Source organism: Psittacula echo (assembly GCF_963264785.1).
Source record: "Psittacula echo genome assembly, chromosome: 1".
NCBI lineage: Eukaryota > Metazoa > Chordata > Aves > Psittaciformes > Psittacidae > Psittacula > Psittacula echo.
In genome coordinates, this window is record NC_137735.1 from 91,637,245 (window position 1) to 91,662,072 (window position 24,828).

A 24,828-nucleotide genomic window follows, 5' to 3' on the forward strand; every position below is an offset into this window, starting at 1 on the left:
CATGAAAAGTTTCTGTGTATAAGATTTGAGTTGAAACTTGCCATGCAATTAACATAGTTAGGGAATAACCAGTACAAAGCCTTACTTTAAGTTTTTTTAATTACTCAATATTTAAAATGGGCATACTCCTCAAGAATTTGAGTCTGAACTATGACCAAATCTTTATTAATCATGAAAAGCCCCATCAAGGCTGATTTCCAATGACAAAAAGCCTATGCAGAGCTAAAGTACTTGATTATTGAATCCCAGAGCATGATTTTCAGAAGACAGCAAATCCTGGAAGATTCTGAACAGTTTCTCAGGCGCTTCGCTATGTGCACGTATTCAGAGTCCTGTGGAACACAGCCTTCTCTAAAGATCTTGCCAAGTTGTGATGATATCTTCAAAGACACTAAGTAACTTCTGCTTCACAGAAATCGACTATGATTTATAATGTTCAGATGGATTAGGTTATCTTATATTTGTTCTGTACATTTCTGCACATGCGAACACATTTTGCTTTGTGAGCATGCTATTGAACGAGCATGGTTAGCTCCTGAATAGGTTTTGTATACATAATCCCCTCTATGTATTTGCGACTTGCTGATATACATCTCTGGAAAATTAGGGAACAGAAAGGGGGAAGCCATGCTGGAAAGTTTACTACAGATAATTGAGGGTTTTTTCAAAGCTGAACTTTGGCTTTAAGAAAGAAGGGCCAGAACTGGAATTAAAATAAGTAAGAGGGAAAGGTTAATGTATAAAACGTGCTCTAAACCAATTGCATAAATTTACACTGATTCCACTGGAGCCAGGATTTCTCCCAAGATTGACAAGAAATATTGATAATCTGGGAGGTACTTTTCTTACTGGCATACAGAAATCAATGGGGATACTTCGTGTTGCTTTTTCCAAGCAACATAAAGCCTGGAGGAGCACATTGTAACCATTACAGCATTTAACACTGATGTTGGAGTTTACTATGTCACACAAGACCTATTGCTCACTCTCAGACAGGCAGGCCAACCTAATCCTTTTCTGGATGACAAAAAACATATTATTTGAATTGACTGTAATTGTTTACAGACATCCTTGAAATTCTAAGTAGCCAATTTGTTAAATGGTCGTTAAAATCCATGCATTTGAGTTCAACACTCTGACTAGATGATCTTTAAGGTCCCTTCCAACCCAAACCATTCTATGATTCTATGATGATCATAAGGAAGAAGCTGGTTGTATGCAGATACCATCCTCACACGTGATTTATCACACCCTTACCCCTGTTAGTCTCTCTGCCCCTCTCATTACTATGAAATCTAAAGTAAAGCCTACATCTAATTTCCCAGCTCTTTTTCATGACGTGATTCTGCTGACAAATGACACCTTTTCTTGTGTTTTTTCCCTTTTGACACTTAACATCTTAATAGTCTGTGAAGTAAATGGAGATATATTATTGTCTCAATAGGTCTGGAGTTTTTTGGAGAGGAAGGTATGCGAAGTAATTAAAACTTTAGTCCTTTTACCATGTACGTTGTTGTATTGTCTGTGTTCTGTGTGTGTAACAAAGCGAGCCAGAAGTCATTACAAATTGCTTACTAGGAAACCCAGGTATTTTGCCATAAGCCCGTGTGTCACTGGTTAAATGCCAAGTATGTGGTATTCTAGTCCAAGAGGATTTTGGATCATGAGCCAGGATTTGGAGTTTCATGATTCAGTGCTTGAATCTGGCTCCAAACTTTGCTGTATAGAACCATTTCAGTGCCAGCTTTTGTAGTAGTTGTTTGCACTCTATTATATGGAATTTGTGCAGCTTCCATCAAGTCATAGGAAGACTATACATACATTGAGTCCTCCTACTGCCTGACATAGTGAGATAGTTTGTTTAGTAAGGACTGGATGTCTCTACTTTTCATTTGAACACATAGTGGGTTTAGTCAGTTGCATGACTGTCTCGTGCATGCATGTGTATTGCTCCTGTATTGCTACAACATGACCTATCGAACTGCAATTATTAATCTTCCTTTCAAAAAATGCTAATTCAAAAAGAAGATTAACAGGCATTTCAGACAACAGTGCATGTAGTAGTTAAATGATGCAATTTAGTCCAATGAAATTATGAGTTTTAATGATTTTATTGTACAATTTAAAGAGGGAGTATTTTTAAAAAATAGTTTCAACAATGAAATTTTATAGAATTTTATGTGAGATAATTAGAAGATATGAAGTCATATACCCATAGAAACAGTCAGTAACAACAGAATACATGCTATTTTTAAAATAAGTCACAAAACAAAATCTTTAAACTTTCATACTGAAAATCTGGCATTACTGTACACCACTCATTTTAAAACCATAGTATCACAGGTACTAGAGAAGGAACACTTGTATAAACATATTGTCCGCCCTTGTTAATGGGACTTTTTGATGAATTCTACTAGTTTAGTTTTTAATGTCTCGAAGTAAAGAAACTCACTAATTCCTTTGGTTGACCTTTCCATCACCTAAGAAATCATATACTCCAAATGATGGCATCATGAGAAGAATCTTCACTGAAGTGGGCCAAGTATTCCCCTAGGTTTTCACCCCACAGAGAGGAAATCACTGACTAGTGATTTTCTCTGTTGAATTTTCATTGCAAAGCAAAGTCCAGAGGTTGATTTTAATTGAAAAGTTTTATTATGCTTCTTGTTGATTCCACTCAACGCCACCTACACTTCTGAGACTGTCAAGAGCCTTGAATAAAGGTCAGGATATAGTTTTGCTAGACAGGAGTAAATCAGGGAATTAATTACGTTATGAGAGTCCTACTGCAAGCCGTTGTATAACTTTACTCATGGGGATATTGTGTAGTGCCAATCTGATCTCCTTTGGGATTGGCAGTTTGCCTCTTGCAGCACCTCTTCTTCCCATGTCCCCAGTTCTGCAGCAGTGCTCTTTGTGAAGGTACCTGAAGGTACTGCTGAGCATTTGAAGTGCCCTGAAGAGAGTGGGGGCCTTGCAGTTAAATCCTGAGGATTACTGTAGCAGGTTTTTTGCAGGAAAGGATCAAAAAAGGGCAGCAAAAAATGGATGTTTGCAAGTGCTAGGGAAGACTTTGTCTGCTGTACTTTCTACGACAAGCAACATCTCTGCAGATCATAAATTTGGCTGATGGGTTGCCTCTGACTTATCTGATGTGCTTCACAACTCAGCCATAAGAAAAATTTCTCTATTTTTACCTTCATTTTCTTGTCAGCAACAAAGTGGTCGCCACTCTTTTATCCACCCTTGTTCTTTATGATCAAGTGCTGCTAGGGTTTAAACCTGACCCAATTTGCAAGGATGTTTACACTACTGTCCTGCTCTCAGCTTTCTGTTTTGCTGTTCATACCACTTTGGGAGTCATTTTCATTTGCCTTCTGATTGTATTTTTAGCATTTGAATTAGCATTTTCAAGACCTTTCCTATAGCTCTGACAAGAAGATTTTGTAGTAACTTCGGAAAAATATTGAAGTTTAAACATTTATGTTAACAGACGACCTCAAATGTTGGAAGATTTTCTATCATTTTTAAGTAGAGTGAGCTGCTTTAAAAATACGTGGTGATGTTGGCTATGTGGATTTTCACAAAGTCATTAATATGTGTGTTAACCTCATTACTGGCATTTTTGACATGCAATAAACTAAAAAATCAGGACGCTAATCTACACGATTCTTTCCAGAGAAGATTCACATCAATGTCTCCCCGACCGCCTCGATAGAAGGGACGAAGCCGGGGGCCATCTCTCCGCCGACCCTGTGGAGGCCTTGGCGGAAGGGGAGTGCTGCGTACTACTCAAACCCACGAAGGCCTGTCCAGGTGCCCATGGCCCGTGGCCTCCGGCCCTGCGGGGCGGGGCAGAGTCGCTCTCCCTGCTCACCACCACCCCGCCGGGGCTGCACGGCGCCTGCAGCCTCCCGCCGCTTTTCCGGCGCCGGGGCCGGGGCCGGTCCTGCCGTGCAGCCGCCGGGGCTTGGCGGGGGCAGCGGGAGCGGCAGGTGCGGAGCTCCCGCCCTCCACCCGCCGCGCCGGTCGCCGCGGGCCCGGGCGGGGGCGCGCGCCGCGGATGCAGGCGCTGGCGGGGCGCCAGCAGCATCGGCGCGGGTTGCATCAGACGAGGCGCTCCGCCGCCGCCGCGGGTGCCGGACAGCCGAGGGAGCTCGGGGCCCGGCGGTGCACCGCAAGATGCTGCGGACAGCCCCCCGGCTGCTGCGGACGATCTGCACCACGGCCGCGGTGAGTGGCGCGGGGCAGGCAGCGGGGATATGTCCTCCTCTCACCGTGCCGTGCCGTGCTCGGGAGCGAACGGCGGGGGTTGCTCCTCGGTGTGTCGCCCCGGCCGGCGGGCAACCAGGGGCCGAGCACAGAGGGGAAAAAAGTAGCGGGAGGTGGCATTTCTCAGGATGTGATGCGTATTGTCTCTGCTGGGGTTTTAATAGAGCGCGTACAGCGCGGGAAGGTCAGAAGGGCTCCAGAGGGGGCTTGGTTTGGGCGCAGAAGCAGCATCTTGGCCGGCTGGTCTGAGGCGGGATCGCAGCCATCATCTGGGCGCTGCATCTTGCAGGGATGTGCCTGAAAGCTGCGGGAAGCAGGCACTAGCGATGCTGTGATAAGTCCCAGTAGTCCTGTGTCGAGAACAATGTGAGTGTGGTTGTTCTCTGCCTCCCTCAGGCTGGATTTGTCCAGTGAGAAGGTGAAGGTTGATTCCTCGGTTAGAAAGGACCATGTCCATTCCCAGTGCCGGAAAGAAGCCTATGCTTTGGCCTGGGGAGCGTATTTAGTTTGTGACCTTCTCATGGCCAGTTCCTAGTTCTGGGATAGTGGTGGGTTGCTCGGGTTGAAGTTGATGTTATTAATTCCTCTGCATCCCGTGGTTTAGTTTTTTACAGCTGAATGTTTGTTCCAGGCCATCCTTTATGTCCTGTTAGATATACGGACTGCAGAACTCTTGCAAGTAACTGCTCCCTGAAAGCCTTCCCCAATCCAAATTGTCCAGATGTGTAGGTCTGGCAAGCCGAGTGAGGCTGCGAGGGAGATTTTTTCCTTTCCTAAAGGCAATTCTTTGTTTCATATTTGACTGCTTGGTTTAGGGTGAGGACAGCACTCCTCCGAAGGTATCTACATGAGCATATTATAATACAGAGATTTAACACAAGCATTTTTGGAAATGCAGTCAGCAGTGCCAAAAAATGTGAATGAATGCCTGGTGAGAACACATTGCCTCTAGATGTGTAGATGGGAGGGGAGGTTCTACGATAGATTTCTTTCGGTCTGGAAGCACTGGCATTCAGCACATGTCGGGGGAACCTCCGTAGAAATAAAGTTGCAACACTGCTTTTCAAAGGAGGCAAAAATCTACATTAATTTAAAACAAAGATGTAACATATGAAAATATTCACTAGCTTCACTAAATTATTACACCGAATAAATAAAAGAATGTAATCTTTTGGATACTAAGCTTCATAACCACAGTAGCAGTTGCTAGATCTTTGCTTTCAAGAGATTTGTTTAGAAACTGATAACCAATTGAATGTTTGACACACATACAGAAGAGCTAGTAACAGAATATTATTTTTATCTATGAAATAAATATCCTTCTATGGATAGGTTTTGTAACAGTAGGCTTTTCTGAGAGAAAAAAATGTAGCTCTTGGACTTGTCTTTCATTGTTAGGAACTAGAACTTGACAAGATAGTTACCAGCCTTTTTCAGGCTGCTTCTTGCTGCTTCTCCATGCTGAATTCTGTTTATTTATTTGCATTATTTTTGGTTAGGTATTTTGGAGGAAAAAAAAACCCAAAACAAACCAACATTAAAATACTGTATAGTTTTTAATGAGCTGTTGTAAAATAAATTCCAGTACAGTATCAACAGATGGTATGGGCAGAATTTTTAATTAGGGAAGTGAAACTTAAATCCGTGCTTGCATATTGAGGCAGTGAAATAGCTGAGCATCCAAGATAAGACTGCTTCTACAAGAAGTTGTCAGGTTTTATGCTCCTTATCTTTATCTGGTTTTTTTTTCATCCAAACTGGGAGCACTAGAGTTTGGGAAGGAGAATTAATATTAATCTGTGTTATAATATAAGCAAAATAGAAGTTTAATGAAGAAATTAAAGTTCAGACAATGAAAACAATGGAATTATAGTACAGTGAGCACCAACCTTCTAAATTCTTACATTTTGGTAGCACTGTCATAATAGCTACATTACCCTATGATCAGTCATAAAAGAAAGGCCTGATCTCTATAAGCCACCTGGATTGCATTGTTTGCCATAACTAGAAATTGGATAACCTTACAAAAGTACAGCAAAAAGTCCTGTCTGATACTACATGACCATTAACCTTCCCATGCATCTGTTTATGAATGTTATACATCTGTTGTCAGCCAGGCAACTGCAAAAGACATCTAATATAACCTCTCAACATCACTGATAGACACAACAAAGTTTAATCTTTTTATATGTTAGCGATATTGATTCAGTATCCACCTGGCACATTATTCAATAACAAGTTTGTTGTGGTGTTCTTTAATGAGCTTCCTTTCTACAGCTTCTTAATGAACATTCATTATGGTACACTGGCCAAAATGTGCCATCAAACTGTTTTTAAGGTCTCTGTAATCTTACAGAATTTCCATTTTAATTGGGTGTTTATGTCCACATTAAAGTCTTCTAAAAGGATTTCCCACTTTAACAAGTCTAATTCAGCTTAGGTGAAAATGCTTGAGGAGAGTTTCCGGAAGAAGATATAGGGTGGCTATAAGATCTCGTGCAGTTGCTCAACTGTAATTTTTCAAATACAACAAAAAATGAAGGACTGAATCTGTGGTGTGATCATGCAAGCCCCTCCACATACAGGATTTCTTTTCTTTTTTTTTAATCAGTAGAAATCCTGGCTTGTCTGTGGGTTTGGCTCCTGCTTTCTACCTACAGCAGTGCATGTGTTAATGCACTACAAACAAATTGTCGTGTCTAACCCAGATGTTAATGGAAATCACGCAACACACATATACCATTCATTGGAGAAGAAACTCAAGAATCACTGGTCATAGCATAATTACCAAATCCATCTTGAGGTTGAAATCAGTCCCCATCTGTGTAACTTTCTGTAAGTGTGAGACAGCAGAGCTGATTTGCTGCCAGGCTAATCCTTTTGTGCACTACAATGAAGAAATGGGACTTAGACAGTCTGCAGTCTTCTCAATTTTGCCAGGGTTTTTTTATTTGTTTGTTTGGGGATTGTGTTCTCTGCTTGCTTCTCACCATTTGGTGACTCAGTGCCACAGCTAACACAAATTAAGCATGTGTAGCTTTACTGAAACAACGTTGATTTACAGCAACTCCTGATTTGGAACTGGAATGTGTAATATGAGAATAAGATTTATTCACAGGGAAACATGAACTAAAAGTTAAGTTTAGGAATAGAGGATGCAGATGCTATTAACACTTTGTGAGTAAGTGGTGAAAAAGTCGTTCTTAAAATGGTGATAAATTTGGACTTAAAATTACAGGAAGATTGGCCAAGTGTAAGAAAAGCAACAGAGGGCAGCAAGTCAGTACTTTAAAAAGGAGGTTGGGTAGATTTATGAAAGCAATCCTGTGACATGATTGCTTGTGATGGAGGAGGACTAGATCTATTAGGTAAGAAGATCCCTTCCAGTCTTGTGTTCTTATGGAGATATGTTAACAAAAGGACGGAAGTCAAATAATTCCCATTGGGACTGTCTTTAATGCTTCTTCAAAGTATTAGTTGGGCTACCACTGTAAATTAGCATAGTACAGTAATCAGCGAGTAATCATAGTACAGTAATACAGTGATTGTATGCATGGAACTGCATACCAGTTCCAGGTCCAGATCATGAGTCTTCATACCGTCCCAACATGTTCAGTGATCCAGCAGGTTAGTCCTCCAACTTGCCTAAGAAAATAGGAAAATCTGATGATTAATTACTTTCTGTAGTGCTTATTTCAGCAGTATTTCTGCTGTACAAGCAAAGATATCAGTTATAAAGCATTGGTAGTAAGATCTACCGGCATCCCTTGGGCATTGCTGCATAAGGATTGCATTGCAAGGATAAATTGTGCTCATTGTAATTCAGAACAATGTCTTGTCTCATGGTCATATTTTAGGCAATACTGCCAGCAGTGCAACATTCGTTGGTAGTATTATCATGTCCAGTCTCACAGTCTTTTTTACCAGCCAAATATAACAATCTGATTTTTTCAAGAGCCTGAGTTATGTCCACCTTTGCATCTTCTTATTACTACTGCAGTTGCATTAGTGCTGACTAATGCTGTAATACAGTGACAGTTTTACTATGCAGTTTCATTCTGAGGGAAAATACTACCTCTGGCCAAATAGTTATTTCCTATTGTTTTATACAAAAGATAAAAAGCACACTTCAGTATTCCTGTAATGGAACGTACCAACTCATAACTCCCTTTTCTAAGGACAGCTGCACAACTAAAATGTAACTTGAAGCCAGCAAAATACATCTGTAGTATTTCAGCTGTGAAATGAATTGCAAGAAAATGGACTGCAGTTTTGAGCAGCCTGTTTTTCAAGACATTTCTCTTTGTCATAGATTTTTTTCATATGGTTTGATTGGCAGTCCAGACCATTGGTATCCATCCAATCAATAACCCAAATAGTATCCTCCTTTCTCAGCACCATAAGAAAGGGAAAAGAGGAGGGAGGAAGAAATCATACAAGTGCCAACATACAGAACAAATGCCAGTGGTTAAGATATTCAAACAGTGCTTTGATTATTTTTTATCATTCCAAGCTCATGGCATCTAAAGGGTCATATAGAAAAAGTGGAAGTCGAAGTCCATTTGTGAAAGCTGAACTTAGGAATGAAGAGGGGGGAGGTATGTGGATACCTCCTAAGAGGAGGTATCTTTATAAACTGAGTCTGGGAATAGTTTCTACCAGATTTAGCTTCGAGAAAGGTAAGTTTTATGTATATCCTGTGTAGACCTTTCCTTCATAACCAGGTTTGCTAGTCCATTTGTTTTTCAAGGGTTTCAAGTTTCAAGGAGCTGATGAAAAATGCAAAGGCAGTGCTTACAGGGATAGTTCCACCTTTCTGCCAGTGCTTGCGTGCTCATTCCTACTCCCCTGCTGGACCTCTGTTAGGACCCATGACAGTGAAATGAACTGTTTCAGCTAAGAACAAGCCACATTTTGGTAGGTCACTGCCTCCCTTCCTCAGCACCTTAATCCAGTTCATGCAGCTACAGAAATACCAGTTCTGGGATAAAGCAGGTGTTAGAGGCAGCGGACTGGAGGTAGGGTGAGAGAGAAGTAAAATTGTCTCCTAAATCTGAAGGGACTCTGAAGGTATTGGTAGTTTCTCAGGGTGCAAGCACTTAAATAACATAGCAGTACATGATATCCTGGTGTCATAGTAGTGTTGTGATTCTAACTATGCTAAAAAAAAAAGTTGGGGCAGTTGTTCCCACATACTCAGTCTGAAGAAGCTTAAAAGCACATGTCTAGTGAAGTGGGATACAAATGCAGAAGACAGTGGAAGTCCAGCAAGGGAACCTCATGTTTAGCAGTATTTCCTTGTAGGAGGATCAAATGGACGCTCATTACCTTTAACTTGGCAGGAACAATGCAAGCTTATCTTCTTTGGCATATACATATTAACCACAAATAATACAATACCATTTAATTATAGGGTAAATCCCTGTAATAAAGGGTGTGTTCCAGGCACCTAAATTATGCTTAGAAAAAGTGTTTTATGGATCTGTTTCAAAAGACGTATTTCAATTTCTTACCTCATTAGTTCTATCTGAATAAGATCATGGAGCCTGATATGCCTCTTGTAACCAGCAGTGGGTCTGTCTAATGACAATCTGGGAAAGCCATATAAACATCAGTGACATTATCAGATGATACTTTCATGTTAAGTGCGGTCTCTCAGAATTGTATATTGCTTGTCATTAATAGAAAAAAAGAATTATTATTCCTTCAAAGGTGATTGGGATAGAAAGACTCTTCCACTTTAAACTGAAATGAACATTGATCAAGAAAGTGCAAGAGAGAAATGTAAGCTCTAATGTATTTTCTTTGCATCCTATAACATGCCCTGTTTGAATTCTTTTTACTAGGCTTATCAACATAAGCTAAAGCTAGCCCTTATAGGTCAAAGTATTTTTGGGCAAGAAGTTTATAACAAGCTGAGAAAAGAGGGACATAAAGTTGTGGGAGTATTCACAGTGCCTGACAAGAATGGACAAGCTGATCCTTTGGGTAAGTGTAACTAATCCAAATCTTAAAATTACAGGCATACATAACAAACTTGCCTTCTCATGAGAGGTGATATCTATATGGAAATGACTTGCATATATTGTCCTTATTACACTGATTCAACACAAGAACTATGCTTTAACAAACACAAGTCCCAGAATCAGTTTAACCTTGTTGGTATTTAAAAGTTGTTTCTAGCCGTACAGTGCCATACATTAAGATATTTGAAAAATAAATGGATCTCTGTACTTTATTTGATCCCAGAGGTAATTCTAAACTAGAAATGTATCTTAAAGCAAACAGTTGCTGAGCCAGTACTCAAGCACAAATGTCTGTCACCTGTTTCACTGCTGGCTGTGACACTCAAGGTGTGGAGCCAAGACTGTTTATCCCTGGCTTTCTGCCCATCCTGACAAGCTTGTATGCTGCAGTGTACCTGCAGAGCCTATTTCTCTTCCACCTAGACTGGAAAAGCGACTGAAAACATTAGAGGAGGCTTTGCTCTGGCTTTTTCCACTGTCAGGATGCATAAAGATTTTCTAGACTTCCTAAAGAAAAAGTTGTTGTTTGACAACAGAATTGTACTCATAGAACAGGACCCAGCGGGACAAAGAAGCTACTTTGGAATAATCTGAATTATAACCTTTTAGGGTTTTTTTATTCACTGGCACAAAAATAGTGAAATAATATGATTAGCAAATAGAAGTGCCAGAATGGAATGTACTTTCATGGATAATCTGAAATTTAAACCTACATTCTATGAGCTGTCTAAAGTTCAAGTCTCTCTCAGTTTTGGGGGTTGTTTTGGTCAGGACCTGACAAGTTTTTACAGAACTCTTATGAGAGAAGAACCAAACATAACTTTGACTTGTGTGGACTATGGTGCTCCCAAGCTAGCATATAGTTCTCAAGTTTATTGCATTCTGTAATTCTACCTCATTAATAGATCTAATCACATTAAAAGAGTAAATCACAAAGATTTAATTTGGAAGAAGTAGAGAAGGCAACTATTTGTTTAGAAAAAAAACAATTCAACTCTTCAGCTCTGGAAGCATCCCATAATACTTTTACATGATATAAACATTTATTGTACAGTTATTACACTAGCAGATGTAATTCAGTAAATGTTCTATTGATTTTAATTGTATATTTACTTTAACTAAACCGTAGAATTAGTTTATTGCTCTCCCTATATTAAAAAAAATTACTAGATACTTCATTGCTTTTTACTTCTAAATGACTCAAAAATCTTAAGTCTCAAGTGAAATTTAAAAATGTTTCTGTATCCTCAGACAGCTACAATTTTTGTTTCTAAAAGAAATTGCAGTACGCAGTAACTTCCATGGGCTTGTATTTAAGTATTTACTTAAGACCTACGTTAATAGGCTAAAGATGCTTAGGTCAAAGTCAAGATCCAATTTCAGAAGTGAAAAAAAGAAAGTAAAGTATAAAAATGTGTATAGAAATATAAATCAGATGAATTTTCCTTAACTCTTCTTGTTTTCCCTTTTCTTCCTATTACACATACAACTTAACAGATGTAGAGTTTGACTCTTGCTCTCTGTGATGAGTTATTAAGCAGTTGCATAATGGAATACACCTGAAAATTCTCTCTACAGTTAGCGCAGTTGGTTTTTTTTCTCATCTTTGAGCTTAAATTTGAGTGTAGTTCAAACAAAGTGTGTGCCTCACAGATAAACAAAAGCATATCCAGAAGGCATCAGTGAACGGAATTTTGAAGAAATTACTGAAGGCCACTATCATCTGTAATTATTTTCACCATATGCCCAAATGCTGCTGACACAAATGAATCTTAGTTGTACGTAGTCATATTCACATACAAATTGCTGAAGTAGAAAATTAAATTCTTCTAAACCAAATCAGTTGCAGACAAATTGACTGGACAAGTAATTAAGTGTCATTGTTAAGTAGTCAGTAACATTCATCATTCTTTTCTGCTTTCATTGGTTGACTTTAAAGTTGAGAATAAAGTAAGCTGTAGGAATGAGAATAAAAGACAGAATTAATGGAATATATCCAGGCCAAAGGTGTTTAGACAGCTTGCAGAACAGTACAAAGGGCACTGTGTAATCATACACTTGATCTGCTTGACTTGTCATGCAATATCTCTCTGATTCCAGTTTAGATTTTTAACACAAAATGTGAATTAAAAAAATATCTTTTTTCTTGCCCCTCAGCACTGGCAGCAGAGAAGGATGGTACTCCTGTTTTTAAGTTCCCCAAATGGAGAGCTAAAGGCAAGCCTATCCAGGAAGTAGTTGCAGCCTACAAATCGGTTGGAGCAGAGTTAAATGTCCTTCCGTTCTGTACACAGTTCATCCCCATGGATGTTATTGACTGCCCAAAACATGGCTCAATTATTTACCATCCATCCATCCTGCCACGCCACAGAGGAGCTTCTGCAATCAACTGGTGAGTTTTGTGCATCGAAACTACGTGTGTGTCCCATTAGGATGCTAGACTGTACCCATTACTCACGTAAATGGGTGTTTACATCAACAGTTCTGTTGACTTGCAAGTGCTCTGAAGGAACTTCACTGAAGCAGCTGAGTATTTGGTTCATGAACTGCATTTCATACCTGAGATTCATTATGATTTCCAATTCAAGTGCAGCTGTTACTCTGGGAAGTTCAGTGATGTGATCTGTACATTCATATATTTTACTTACAAAGGCAAAGCTACAATCTGGAGTTTTCATAGGCAGGACACTGCCCTTGTAGCTCATTCCGCACAAGCACTAGATATGTGTCACAGTGGGGTTTGATTCAGTATAAGGGAAAGGAGGAGAGAGAAGACAATCTACAAGAATAAAACCTTATCTTGCTGTCCTCCTGAGTGACACACAAAGCTAGATTCAAAATGTTCCTGTCAAAGAACTACACTGCAATCATACCACAGTAGACTCAGATCTAACATTCTTGTTGTCCTGGGTTCAGCGGTAGCAGTCATTTTTTCTCCTTCTTAGTAGCTAGTGCAGCACTGTGTTTTTGGTTTTCTGCCTGGAAACAGAGCTGATAACACTGGTGTTTACTCTGACCAAGAACTTTCTGAGCCTCATGCTCTGCCAGAGAGGAGAGGAAGCCGGGAGGAAGCAGAGACAAGACACCTGACCCAAAATACCTAGCCAAAGAGGTATTCCATACCACAGCACGTCATGCCCAGGATGTAGAACTGAGAGTTACCCGGAAGGTCTGATTCACTGCTGAGTAGGGGGCGAGGTATCGGTATCGGTCAGCAGGTGATGAGGTGTTGTATTCTCTTCCCCTGTTGTGTCCTTTATCATTATTATTGGTGGTAGCAGTAGTGATTTGTGTTATACCTTAGTTACTGGACTGTTCTTATCTCAACCTGTGGGAGTTACATTCTTTCGATTCTCCTCCCCGTCCCTCCAGGAGCAGGTGGAAGAAAGAGTAGTGGGGGGGGAAGCAGACTGCATGGTTCTAATTTACGGCCTGGGCTTAAACCACGACACTTGTGACAACATAAATGCCATTATCGCAGTGTTTAAATTCAGTCAGAAATTGCCTATATGAAGGAATAATTTTAAAAGAGCCTTACGGGCAGCATGGTGATTATCTAAAGACACAGTATTGTAGATGCAAAGCAAAAACATATTTTACTTTTTTTGTATTTTTAATCCTTAATGGGAAAAAAAGAATGCTAAGCTGAAGTACTTAAACAGAGGAGTAGAGGAGACTATTAGAGATGTAAGGAAATCCTTCAAAAATGGCAGTTGTGTCCAAGTAAGTAAAATCAAAAAGACCATAAACTCTGGCAAATCAGATGAAAAATGAGAGTAAGGCAGTCCAGGAAAAAAGAAAAAAAAAAAAAAAAACAAACCAAAACAACCTTTTAAAGGTCTAAAATTGAATCATAACAATTTTCCCAAATACGTTAAAGGTGGGAGGTGTGTAGAGTGACAGAGGTGATTTTAAAAAAGTGCTTGTCAAAGAGAATACTACAGTAGGAAGCCTGCGTTGGTAGTCAGGAAGGAGTAGCATGAGATTGTATTACCACAGAGCCCTTCTTTGTGCAGAATAAGTCAGAAAAATTCTCTTGAGCTGAACTTTTGTTAAGCTGATGAATGAGTAAGAAATCTCTTCTCAGGACTAGGCGACAGACAAGCAAAGGTTCTGCACGTTTGGGACAGCCTGCAGCATTTGTATTCCTTCAGATTGCATTGGTGCAGGAGACTGGAAAACAGCAAGCGAATACCAGTTTTAAAAGGGCTGAAAGGGGAATGAGGAAACTTTAGATCAGTCGCTTTGATTTTGATCTAATAAAGAGTACATTTCCTACACAAGTAGGTGAATATGATAACGTGAAAGTGAGGTTAAGTTAAAAAAACCTAAGGTAATGCACATGAAGGGCAAAATATTGACTATATGTAAGCAGTAATAAAATTCAAATTCATTATTGTCACTCAGAAAAGAGACCACGGATGGATCCTAAATACTGTTTGCATCTAAGTTAGAAGATGAAGGAACTAGAAATGCTTCAGAAAAGGCTAAGAAAGATGGTCAAAGGTATAGAACAGTCTCCACATGATAGAATACTAAGAGTCTTCAGACTGGAAAAAAGGTCATTGTGAAGGAAATATGCTAGCAGTGTATTTAGCCATGAAAGACATGAAAATGATTGCTCACCCTTAATCAAAAGTCAGAGGTCAGCCAGCAGAGACGTCAGGCAGTAGACTTTGATTAAATAAAGGAGGACTTGCAGTCTGTTGTTAAAAGGTGAAACTGCACATCTAGACAGCTCTAGAAGGGGAAAAGTTAATCAAGATCTATTCCACAGGAAGATGTAGATACAAACTCTCAGGAATTTCCTGAGATGAAGAAATGGGAGTGCTTCCCAAAGGTATACGACGAATCTTGCTCTATTTTGCATATTCCTTCTGTAAACATCTATTTCTGCTTTCTCAGGTAAAGGCTGTTGTCCTAAGACTTTTATCTAAGATAGGATTCTCACGCCATTCTTGTGTTTCATCCTCGCACACCTTGCTCTCATCACAACTTCTTTCACATGTTGTGGCTACAGCCCTGGTCCTGATCAGACTTTTTTCCTTCACAGCATGACCGAGGAAGCCTGTGAGAATTAGGCATTGCTAAAGGGGCACCAGGGACGATCAAGGGCCCTGGTCCTCTGAGAATTCCTCACTTCAACCTTTACAACCTTTTCTAGCTGTTGCCAGTTTGTTATCAGCAGCCGTCTGCAGAGGGAGCTGTTGGACAGAGGAGGGGGGCACACAGTAGTTCTCATCACGTCACCTATTCAGAATCAGGGACGTTTGCGCGCAATATATTCTTCTCTTCCAGTGCCATCCTGAGGTCATCCACCTCTCACAAGGGTGCTCTTTTGGAATTTTTAATATAAAACATAAAAAGTGCAGCTCAAATATGTGAAACATCTGATACGGGCTAACAAAACTTTTGTAAAGCTTTTACTTCTGTTCTACTTGCCAACTTCCCCAGTTGTCTTTGGAGTTTGTCCTTTGTTCTGCACAAATGTCTGCTTTACTCATTTTAATTGTGTAGTTTTCAGTGCTTACAATTAATATTGTCAATTAATATTTTTACAATTAAAATTTTATACACTTGAAATTTCAAGTGTATAAACCAGATGTCAGGTGATCCTATTGTATATGGACTGCCAAGGGAATACTTGCATGAGATAAGTCTTACTGAAAACTGCATTGGTGTTTGAACGGATAAAAAGGGTTAAAACAATGAAGGAAAGATCTATCTCTCCATTTGTGGCTGCTCCCTTAAACACACTTCTGTTTGATTCCATCATTCTGAGGCACATGCAGTTCCAAAGGAAAATTGGAAGGTCTAACTGGCTGAAGTTCCCTTCAGACTTGGAGGCAGATCCTGAGCTAATGTAAATCAGCACGGATCTATTTTAAGCAGGGCTGTATGTTCATGTACAGCAGCTGGGAATCTGGCTGGATACAAATTCCCTTAACTTTTCTTTAAACAGTTGCATATCTATCATTTTCCACTCCCAACTTAGACCTTTTTCAGCTGTGCGACAACTGTACTTCCCTCTCTGACCTACAGGTAAGTCATGAGGCTTAGCTAATTACAGTAAACAATTATGAATTATTGAGACAATATGCTATCTAGATGCTTCATCTTTCAAATTACATCATAACTATTGCACATCTTTTGCTTTGTGTGTCTTACCACTAGTAATACTTTAAAAATAATTATCACAATGAACTGTGTGATAAGACACACTGGATTCAGTTGCAGCATTTATGTCACTTTGTGGAAACCACACATCGGCAGTATCAAAACTGTGTGTTCCTGACTATGAAATGAACAATGAAACTGGTATTAAAGACAGTTAGGATTTTCTTTTCTATCTATCTAAATTAAATGAATGTGTAACAGAAGGATTTATATCCCTGACTACTTTTATACTGTCTGCACTTACCCTAAGGCTGGTTTTTTATGTCCAGGACTTTAATTCATGGAGATAAGAAAGCAGGATTTACTATTTTTTGGGCTGATGATGGCTTGGACACTGGACCAATCCTTCTGCAGAGAGAATGTGATGTTGGCCAAAACGATACTGTGGATGACCTGTATAACCGGTTTCTCTTCCCAGAAGGAGTAAAGGCTATGGTATGTTTAGCTGAATTAAATATCAGCATTTTAAGAGGAATAGAAAAGCATGTGTTTGAGTTTGAGAGTAGAGGAAATACAGACAGGATGCATGCACTTGGAAGGAAGACATTGTGGTGCTCAGTCAAATCTTAGAATTCAGTGGACTTGCACTGCTTCACAACAGCTGAGGAGGAAGCCTCAGAGTATTTGTTGCTGGCAGCAGGCAGAGCAAACCCCATTTCCACAGAAGGCAAGAAGTCAAATTTGTTTGGAATATGGCTTTTTCCACAGATTTCTTGAAAAAGAGGAGGGGGGATGGTGTTTTATATTCAAAGCCCTGGTGGATTTGCTTTGGATTTTCTATGCTTGTCCTTTTTTTGCATTGCTTTTAAATGAAGAAAAGAAAATGCGTAAATAATACTCAGCATGCCTTCTTAGAGATTTTTGTTCTCTCTCCATTTAAAAGCAGAGAAATAACTTTTTGCAGAAAGAAAAAGAGTGGGATGTAATCATACAGAGCCACATTCTTGTCCTGCAGAATTTAGGCAGCTGGTATATGTATGGTGACTAGGCACTTTCACCAAATTTCTGAGGCTGTTTCTTTTGTCAAAGAGGTTTAAAAGAAATTCTTTACTGTAAGGGTGGTGAGGCACTGGAATGGGTTGCCCAGGGAAGTTCTGAATGGTCCATCCCTGGCAGTGTTCAAGGCCAGGTTGGATGAGGCCTTGGGTGACATGGTTTAGTGTGGGGTGACCCTGCCCATGGCAGGGGGGGTGGAACTAGATGATCTTAAGGTCCTTTCCAACCCTAACTATTCTATGACTCTATGACTCTATGCGTATGTCAATCAGTGCAGCATTGGTCGCCTAGGTTTTGGTAATCTTAGTTTCTAAAAATAAATCAGTTCCCCTTGTGGCAGAAAGTCTCTTGCTGTAGAGTAATGACTGAGTATGACTGAGCAAAAAGGCAAACCAAGCTAACATTAAATCTGTTCCTTTTTTACTTAGGTGGAAGCTGTACATCTAATTGCTGATGGTAAGGCCCCTCGTATACCTCAGCCTAAGGAAGGGGCAACATACGAAGGCATACAGAAAAAGGAAAATGCAGAGGTATGTTAAAGAACACTGCATTCACGCATGTCACTAAAAAAGTTATTAACTCAGATTACAATAGTAGTAATATGTAGTTAACATGAATTTTAACGCAGTTGTTTCTTCACCTCTTATTCCTGGGATAACTCCAATGATGGATGTAGTGGAGCCCCAGGTAAGTTCCTATTCCCTTTCAGCAGTTACAGATATTTAGAAACTTGGTGTTTGTTCACCAGGCTGGGATCATCTACACACAGCTAGATAGCAGCTACACTTCAGTGGGTTCTTAATATGTTATCATACTTTTAAATACAGCATTGAATAGATAGCTCAGTTTACCAGCAGTCCATACTAAATTCTTTACCAGGAATGGATCTGATGTTGGGAAAATCATGTGGCACCTTTCCTTTAAGTACCAGAAAAAAAAAAAAAAAAAAAAAAAAAGGTCACATAAACAACAGATAAAAAAATTTATTTAAACACCCATGTAAGAATTATATTATATAAGCATCCCCCCCTACATTAGCTGGATCTTCTTCATGGCTGGGAAGTCCACCATAAAATGATAGTGAATTCTTTTCTAGACCAGTATAAAACCTAACAAAAAAAAAAAAGAAAAAAGAAAAGAAAAAGGAAAAATTATTCCAACAATTTCAGTCTGTTGTCCATGGTGAATATAGCCCTTTCCACCTGAAGTATTGTAGGAGATGCTTTCTATCATAGTCCAATTCCTGACTTGCTTTAGAAATAAATAGCTTTGAATAAGGATATTTTTATTCATCCTTTTAATATAACATATAGGGAGCTTCCTTGGAATGAACTAGCTTAATCTCCCTGCTGTGTAACTATTCTCATTGGCTTATAACTTACTTCTAAATATTCTTTGTGCTTAAACTAAGAAGGATGCTGGATACCAGAGTGTTGTTATTTAATAGCTATTCTGATACTTTCTTTAGTCATTTTGTACATATACTCATGATACTGCAAAGATAAAAGAATATATTTTCACTGGTGTTACACATTAAATATACATGACATTCTTAAAACATTTTTTTTCTCAAAGTCTTGCAGGAATTGCAAATTGTAGTAGGGATCCTATTTCTGAAACAATTTATAAAGGGTTAGTAAATTATTTGAAAATATTTTAATAGAAGCTTGTAGATTTAGTAAAGAACTTAGAATCCAAGCTATAAACAGATCATTTTCAGCAGAAAGTGATACCCCAGACATACACTTATTTATATTTATACTATGCTTATTAACTTTGTTAGTCATAATATTAGTTATTTATGAATTAATACCCAGTAGCAAGAGTTATACTTTCATTATATTAGTGTGAGAAGAAGAATCTATGAAAAGATATAGACTGCGCGGAACACAGAAGAGCTAAAAGCATCCCATTTGTTGGGTCTTTGGTGATTAGCCATCTGGAGATTACTGATCGTTTTTTATTAGACCAGACCTTTACTGTATTCTAGGTGTATGAATGGTTGAAAGAGAAGAAGGGAGAATTTGTAATTCTTATATAGTAAAATACTACTAACTTGATTTGTACCTAAACAGAGAAGAATTAGGTGGCATGTCTTGATTTCCTAGATCTCCTGGGACCAACCTGCAGCATCTTTGCACAACTGGATTCGAGGGCATGATAAAGTGCCTGGAGCATGGGCAACAATAGATGGGCAGGTATGGTCTTAAAACCAGAAATATCTTATTCATTTCTATATCTTCTTTCTGACCTTTTTTTTTATTACAAAACTAAAGGTGTCTGCAGACAGGCGAATGCAAATAAGAGTTACATTGGAGTAGCTCTCATTTGGTGACTGCATGTTTTGTATATACCTATAACAAGCACCTAAACAAATGTACAGAACACAATAGTTAAGATATTTTACTTTAAATGATAGATCCATTTAATTCAATGAAAGATAAGAGTAATATATGAAAAAAAAAATGGGCATTGTACAAAGCATTAAGTAATAAGGGTAGAACCAGACTGTGCCAGTCATTTCGGGAAGTAGGCATGCATTGCAGCATAATGCAACCCATGCTGTACAATGGGCAACATCATAGTATTACCAGCAAAATGAAACACTGTGAGCTACTGAAATAACAAAGGTTTTATTTTAAAGAGATTTGTGCCTAGATCATATGCAGAAATAAATCTACCTCATTTTATCCAAACCCAGCTACTTCATTTCAGTGTGTTAAAAGCATTATATATTTGGTCCACATTGTACTTAGATAAAATTTTTTCAGATCACATTGTTTCTTGACTGTGATGTCCATATTTTGTTACTTAACTATTGTTCACCTGCTGTAGGCTGCTCCAAAGCCTGGTTCTACCCTAATGTCTAGGAACTGTCACTGATTTGGGACCCCAGAAAGAGCGAAACGGCCCAAGAGAGGCAGTGTTCAGCATCACCAGCCTGGGACCAAAGCTGGACTCCACCAGTCACGGCCAGGCTTCCGCTGGTCTCTCACTCTGAGCATGCACTGACAAATGGTGCTTCCCTTTCTGCACTGGTTCCAGCATGCACATAGTTACATCTAAGTAGCTTTGCAGGTTTAGGCAGCTTCTGAAGTTTTACATGTCCTGGGTTGTGAAGATACAGAAATAATGTTGTAACATGTTTCCCATGTCTAGATACTTTTATGTACATTATGTTAAAGCTTCAAAATAGTATCATTATTAGAATTTTAGAGCTTGTTCAGAATCTGTGCACTTTTAATTCCATTTAATTCCAGGTGGTTACTTTTTATGGGTCATCATTACTTGATGCTTCAGTGCCCACTGGACAAGAGCTGGCAATAAAAGGTGCTTCAAGACCTGGGCTTGTAACCAAGAATGGTCTAGTCATTTTTGGTAATGATGAGAAGATGGTAAGTACTCACCCTGGCAACCATGAGCATGGACAGAGTAACTAGCAAGAAGTACAAGTAGGATAGAATTGTCAAGCTATACAAATGCAGCTGCTAATGGCAGACAGCTAATTCGCTTGGAGTTTATCAATCCTCTACCATCCTAGGAGAAGATATTAATGTTTTGCTTCTCACTTAATCCATATTCATTTCCAATATGGATTAAAATGTACTAACACTAGGAAAGAATCTGAAAGGCAGGTAGGAACTTTACTGCAAGCAATTTACTATTTCAACAACCATATTAATGCCTAAAAACTCTTCTCACAAGAATGCATTACGTCCCAGATAATTTAAAATCACATCCTCTCAATTTTCAGGTACTAGTGAGAAATCTGCAATTTGAGGATGGAAAAATGATCCCTGCATCTAAGTACTTCTCTGCTGATGAAACAACTGCCCTGGAACTTACGGAAGAGGAGAAAAAGATGGCAGAAGATATTAAGGTAATTCGGTAAACTGCTTTAGTAGGATATTACTTCAGACAAGAGTATTACATAGTTCTCATTACAGCCAATTATTCACATTTGATAAAATGTACTCCTCAAAGAGTATGAGGTTGAATCTTTAGTTACTGACATTAATTATGGTGAAACTGGGAATTCATTAGAGTACTTATACATCACTTTAGAAAGTTTTGTTTCAGATACCAGTGATACAAAGACAGTGATTGCAGGGTCAGTTATGGTAAATATCTATTAATGGTGAAGGTGGGAGTGAGGAAAAACAAATGGAGCTTTGCCTCGCAACAGTGAGGTTTTCAACACTGATTAGACCTAGGCAGTTATGGAAACCTTAGGCAGTTATGAAAACCTTTCTTCACTGTACTGTTACTCACTAGGATGTGCTCAGAGTGGTCCTGTTAAACAAGCTCCAGGGAGTCTTAGAACAGGAGCCTAAAAGAGAAGAGCAGCAGTTTTCTCACTGTACCTGCATGCACTGTCTCTTTTCTGCTACAGCTACACGCAAGGTGCTAGGCGGCAGAGGGATGCAGCAGTGGGGCAGCTGGAGCAGGAAACTGTCATAGCCAGAGAGGTACTTTTCTGTCCTCTCCTGTAATCCATTCCTCTCTAGTGAGTGTCAGGGGCTTAGTTGAAAGCCACATTTGTCATTAAAGTTTTGTGCCAGAGCAAATGAATCACAGATGTCTTCCCTTCTGCCAACTCTCCTACAGAGCAAATACTTTTTGGCACAGGTCTGGCAGCTTGATGGATTAATATTTTAAACTGCTGCTTCAAGAATACCTTGAGCCTGCTTGCCAGCAACCTGAATGCTGCCTGGAGCTATTGACTGACTGAGACAACAGCAAAAGGAAATATAAACTATTCTATTCATAACATGGCCTGCTAACTCTGAAACCTAATTGTAATTAATTGAAATAATACTTTACCAGTTATTTCACTATTCATATTAGCAGAAATGTCCATCTCATGTGTGCAGCTTAAACTACTTCTCAGCTCTGTCCAGGTGCCAGAAATGCCATCAATCCAGACACAAAGTGCTCCAGGCTGTCCTTGCCTCTGCTGTTGATGTATCCCAGAATGCAATGGGAAGTTACTATTTGGAGGATAAAGATCTTAAAAAAATGAGCCTGAAAATTATTAGCATTATACCATTCAGATTTCTTGCCTGATTAGGTGAAATTACCATGAACAAAATAATAGATTTAGATAAACTAATTATGCTGATGAATTTATTGGCTAACATCAGGTCTTCAGACAGTTACAGACTACCCTAAATTAATTTTCTGCTTTAGAATCCTTTGAGATAATATATGTTGTAGGCACAGATACAACAGAAAATACAGTTTGAGAAATACTTCTTGCAATTAGAGGATTATTCATTATTGCCTCCATTATTTTTATGTATTATTAGGCTATTTGGAAGGGAATTCTGAGCAATGTTGCTGTAATTGAGGATTCCACAGACTTCTTCAAATCCGGAGCATCCTCTATGCATGTTGTGAGGTAAAAAATATTCAAAATAATGACATTTTGAAGCCAATGTTAATGGAAACTAAGTTGTCCTGGTGCTTTTAAATAAGGGTTGATCAAATAGTGTTAAAAAAAAAAAATCCCTTTATATTTTCCAATACTCAAACTATTCCCTTTCCTACCTTTGAAAATGAGGTATGCTTTTGCTCCACAAATTAGGACATACTGATGTAATCCTGATCTTTCTACTGAAGGAAAATTCCCCATAGCTTCAGAAACATCATCCCCATGGGGGGAGCGTGGTGATGCCCAAACTTGTCTGCATGCACTGACGAGTATCTCAAGACCAGGGGGCTGATTAGGAAGCTGAACAAAGAACTCCACAGCGAGAAAGAGTACCCTTTCACAGAAAGAATCGAGCCCATGCTTACAAGTGCATTGAGCTCGTCTGATGTTGGGATCACCTCAGCTACCTTCTTCATGAAAGTTAGCTATTCCAGGCCGTAACATAAAACCAGCATTTCAGTGTTTTGTTTTGTTTGTTTTTTTAACAAATTGATTGTTGTCCATATTACTTACCAGTCTCATAGAGCTCTGAATGTTCTCCATGGTCGGGTTAGAGTAGTCCCAAATAATATTTTATCTTATCAGTATGTTCTGTTTGTCATTTATTTCCAAAAGTTTACCTAAGAGTATTCCAGAACTGACATTTTCTTTTCCATAACACCTCCAATTAAGCCAACAGATTTCAGTAAAATGCACATCCTCCATGCCAGTGTTGTCAGAGAAACACACACGCATATTCAGATGCATGCAAACTGGTGCCGAGTTTTGATCCTTTTCAACCTTCTAATGATTCAATTATTTGAAGAACTCTTTCATTTATAACTAAACTTTTTATTTCTTCAACATCTTTAGAATGCTAGAAGAGATTAAACAGAAATATAGTGGGCTTCAACTACAGAATGAAGATGTGTATATGGCCACTAAGTTTGCAGACTTCATTCAAATGGCTGTCAGAAAATTCAGAGGAGAAGACAAGGAAGAAGAGTTAGTCATTGATTATGTAAGACCTTTTATTCTGCTTTTATTGCTTAGTCTTTCTTGTTTTTTTGGGGGAGGGTAGACAATGCTATTGGACTGCTTGATGCAGTAGGAAAAGCAAACAAATATTTGATTATAGAAACTCTTATTTGTGACTTTTTTTTTCTGCTTTTACATATTTGCGTTTTGAAATGGAAGTATATATGTAATATCACTTAACAATATTCCAGAAACCAGAAGAACAAGAACATACAGGGGAGTAGCTTAAACATGGGCAGATATTTGCACTCTCCTGCCAATATGCTTTAGTCAGAATGGCTCTAGGCCTTCCACTTTGCACAGGCAAACAGTGTTAGATTTTTCTCCTCAGAATCTCTTAAAAAAATGTGTGTGAGAGGAGGATTTTGTGGGTTTTTAAATCATTAAGCAAGGCAGGATTTCTTGAGTATGGGAATTATCCTGTTTTGACTGTTGGAACAAGTCCAGAGGAGGGCCGCGAGGATGATCAGGGGACTGGAGCACCTCCCATATGGAGACAGGCTGAGAAAGTTGGGGCTGTTCAGCCTGGAAAAGAGAAGGCTGCGTGGAGACCTCATAGCAGCCTTCCAGTATCTGAAGGGGGCCTGTAAGGATGCTGGGGATGGACTATTCATCAGGGACTGTAGTGACAGAACAAGGGGTAACAGGTTAAAACTTAAACAGGGGAAGTTTAGATTGGATATAAGGAAGAAATTCTTTACTGAGAGGGTAGTGAGGCACTGGAATGGGTTGCCCAAGGAAGTTGTGAATGCTCCATCAGTGGCGCTGTTCAAGGCCAGGTTGGATGAGGCCTTGGGTGACATGATTTAGTGTGGGGTGTCCCTGCCCATGGCAGGGGGGTTGGAACTAGATGATCTCAAGGTCCTTTCCAACCCTAACTATTCTATGATTCTATGACTGATGTCC

The 24,828-nt window shown here is 39.2% G+C and overlaps 1 protein-coding gene across 1 annotated transcript in view; it reads left to right on the forward strand.

Annotated features, from left to right (window-relative positions):
• Positions 1-4,063: 4,063 nt before the first annotated feature.
• ALDH1L2 (aldehyde dehydrogenase 1 family member L2) overlaps positions 4,064-24,828 on the forward strand; it is a gene marked incomplete at both ends in the record, with an annotated part of 32,800 nt that continues 12,035 nt past the window's right edge. Inside the window, 11 exon segments of the mRNA XM_080629065.1 lie at positions 4,064-4,156; positions 4,159-4,233; positions 10,119-10,260; positions 12,456-12,690; positions 16,745-16,910; positions 17,900-18,001; positions 19,580-19,669; positions 20,732-20,866; positions 21,226-21,351; positions 22,781-22,872; positions 23,758-23,905. Of these exon segments, the coding sequence (XP_080485191.1) occupies positions 4,064-4,156; positions 4,159-4,233; positions 10,119-10,260; positions 12,456-12,690; positions 16,745-16,910; positions 17,900-18,001; positions 19,580-19,669; positions 20,732-20,866; positions 21,226-21,351; positions 22,781-22,872; positions 23,758-23,905 (1,404 nt within the window).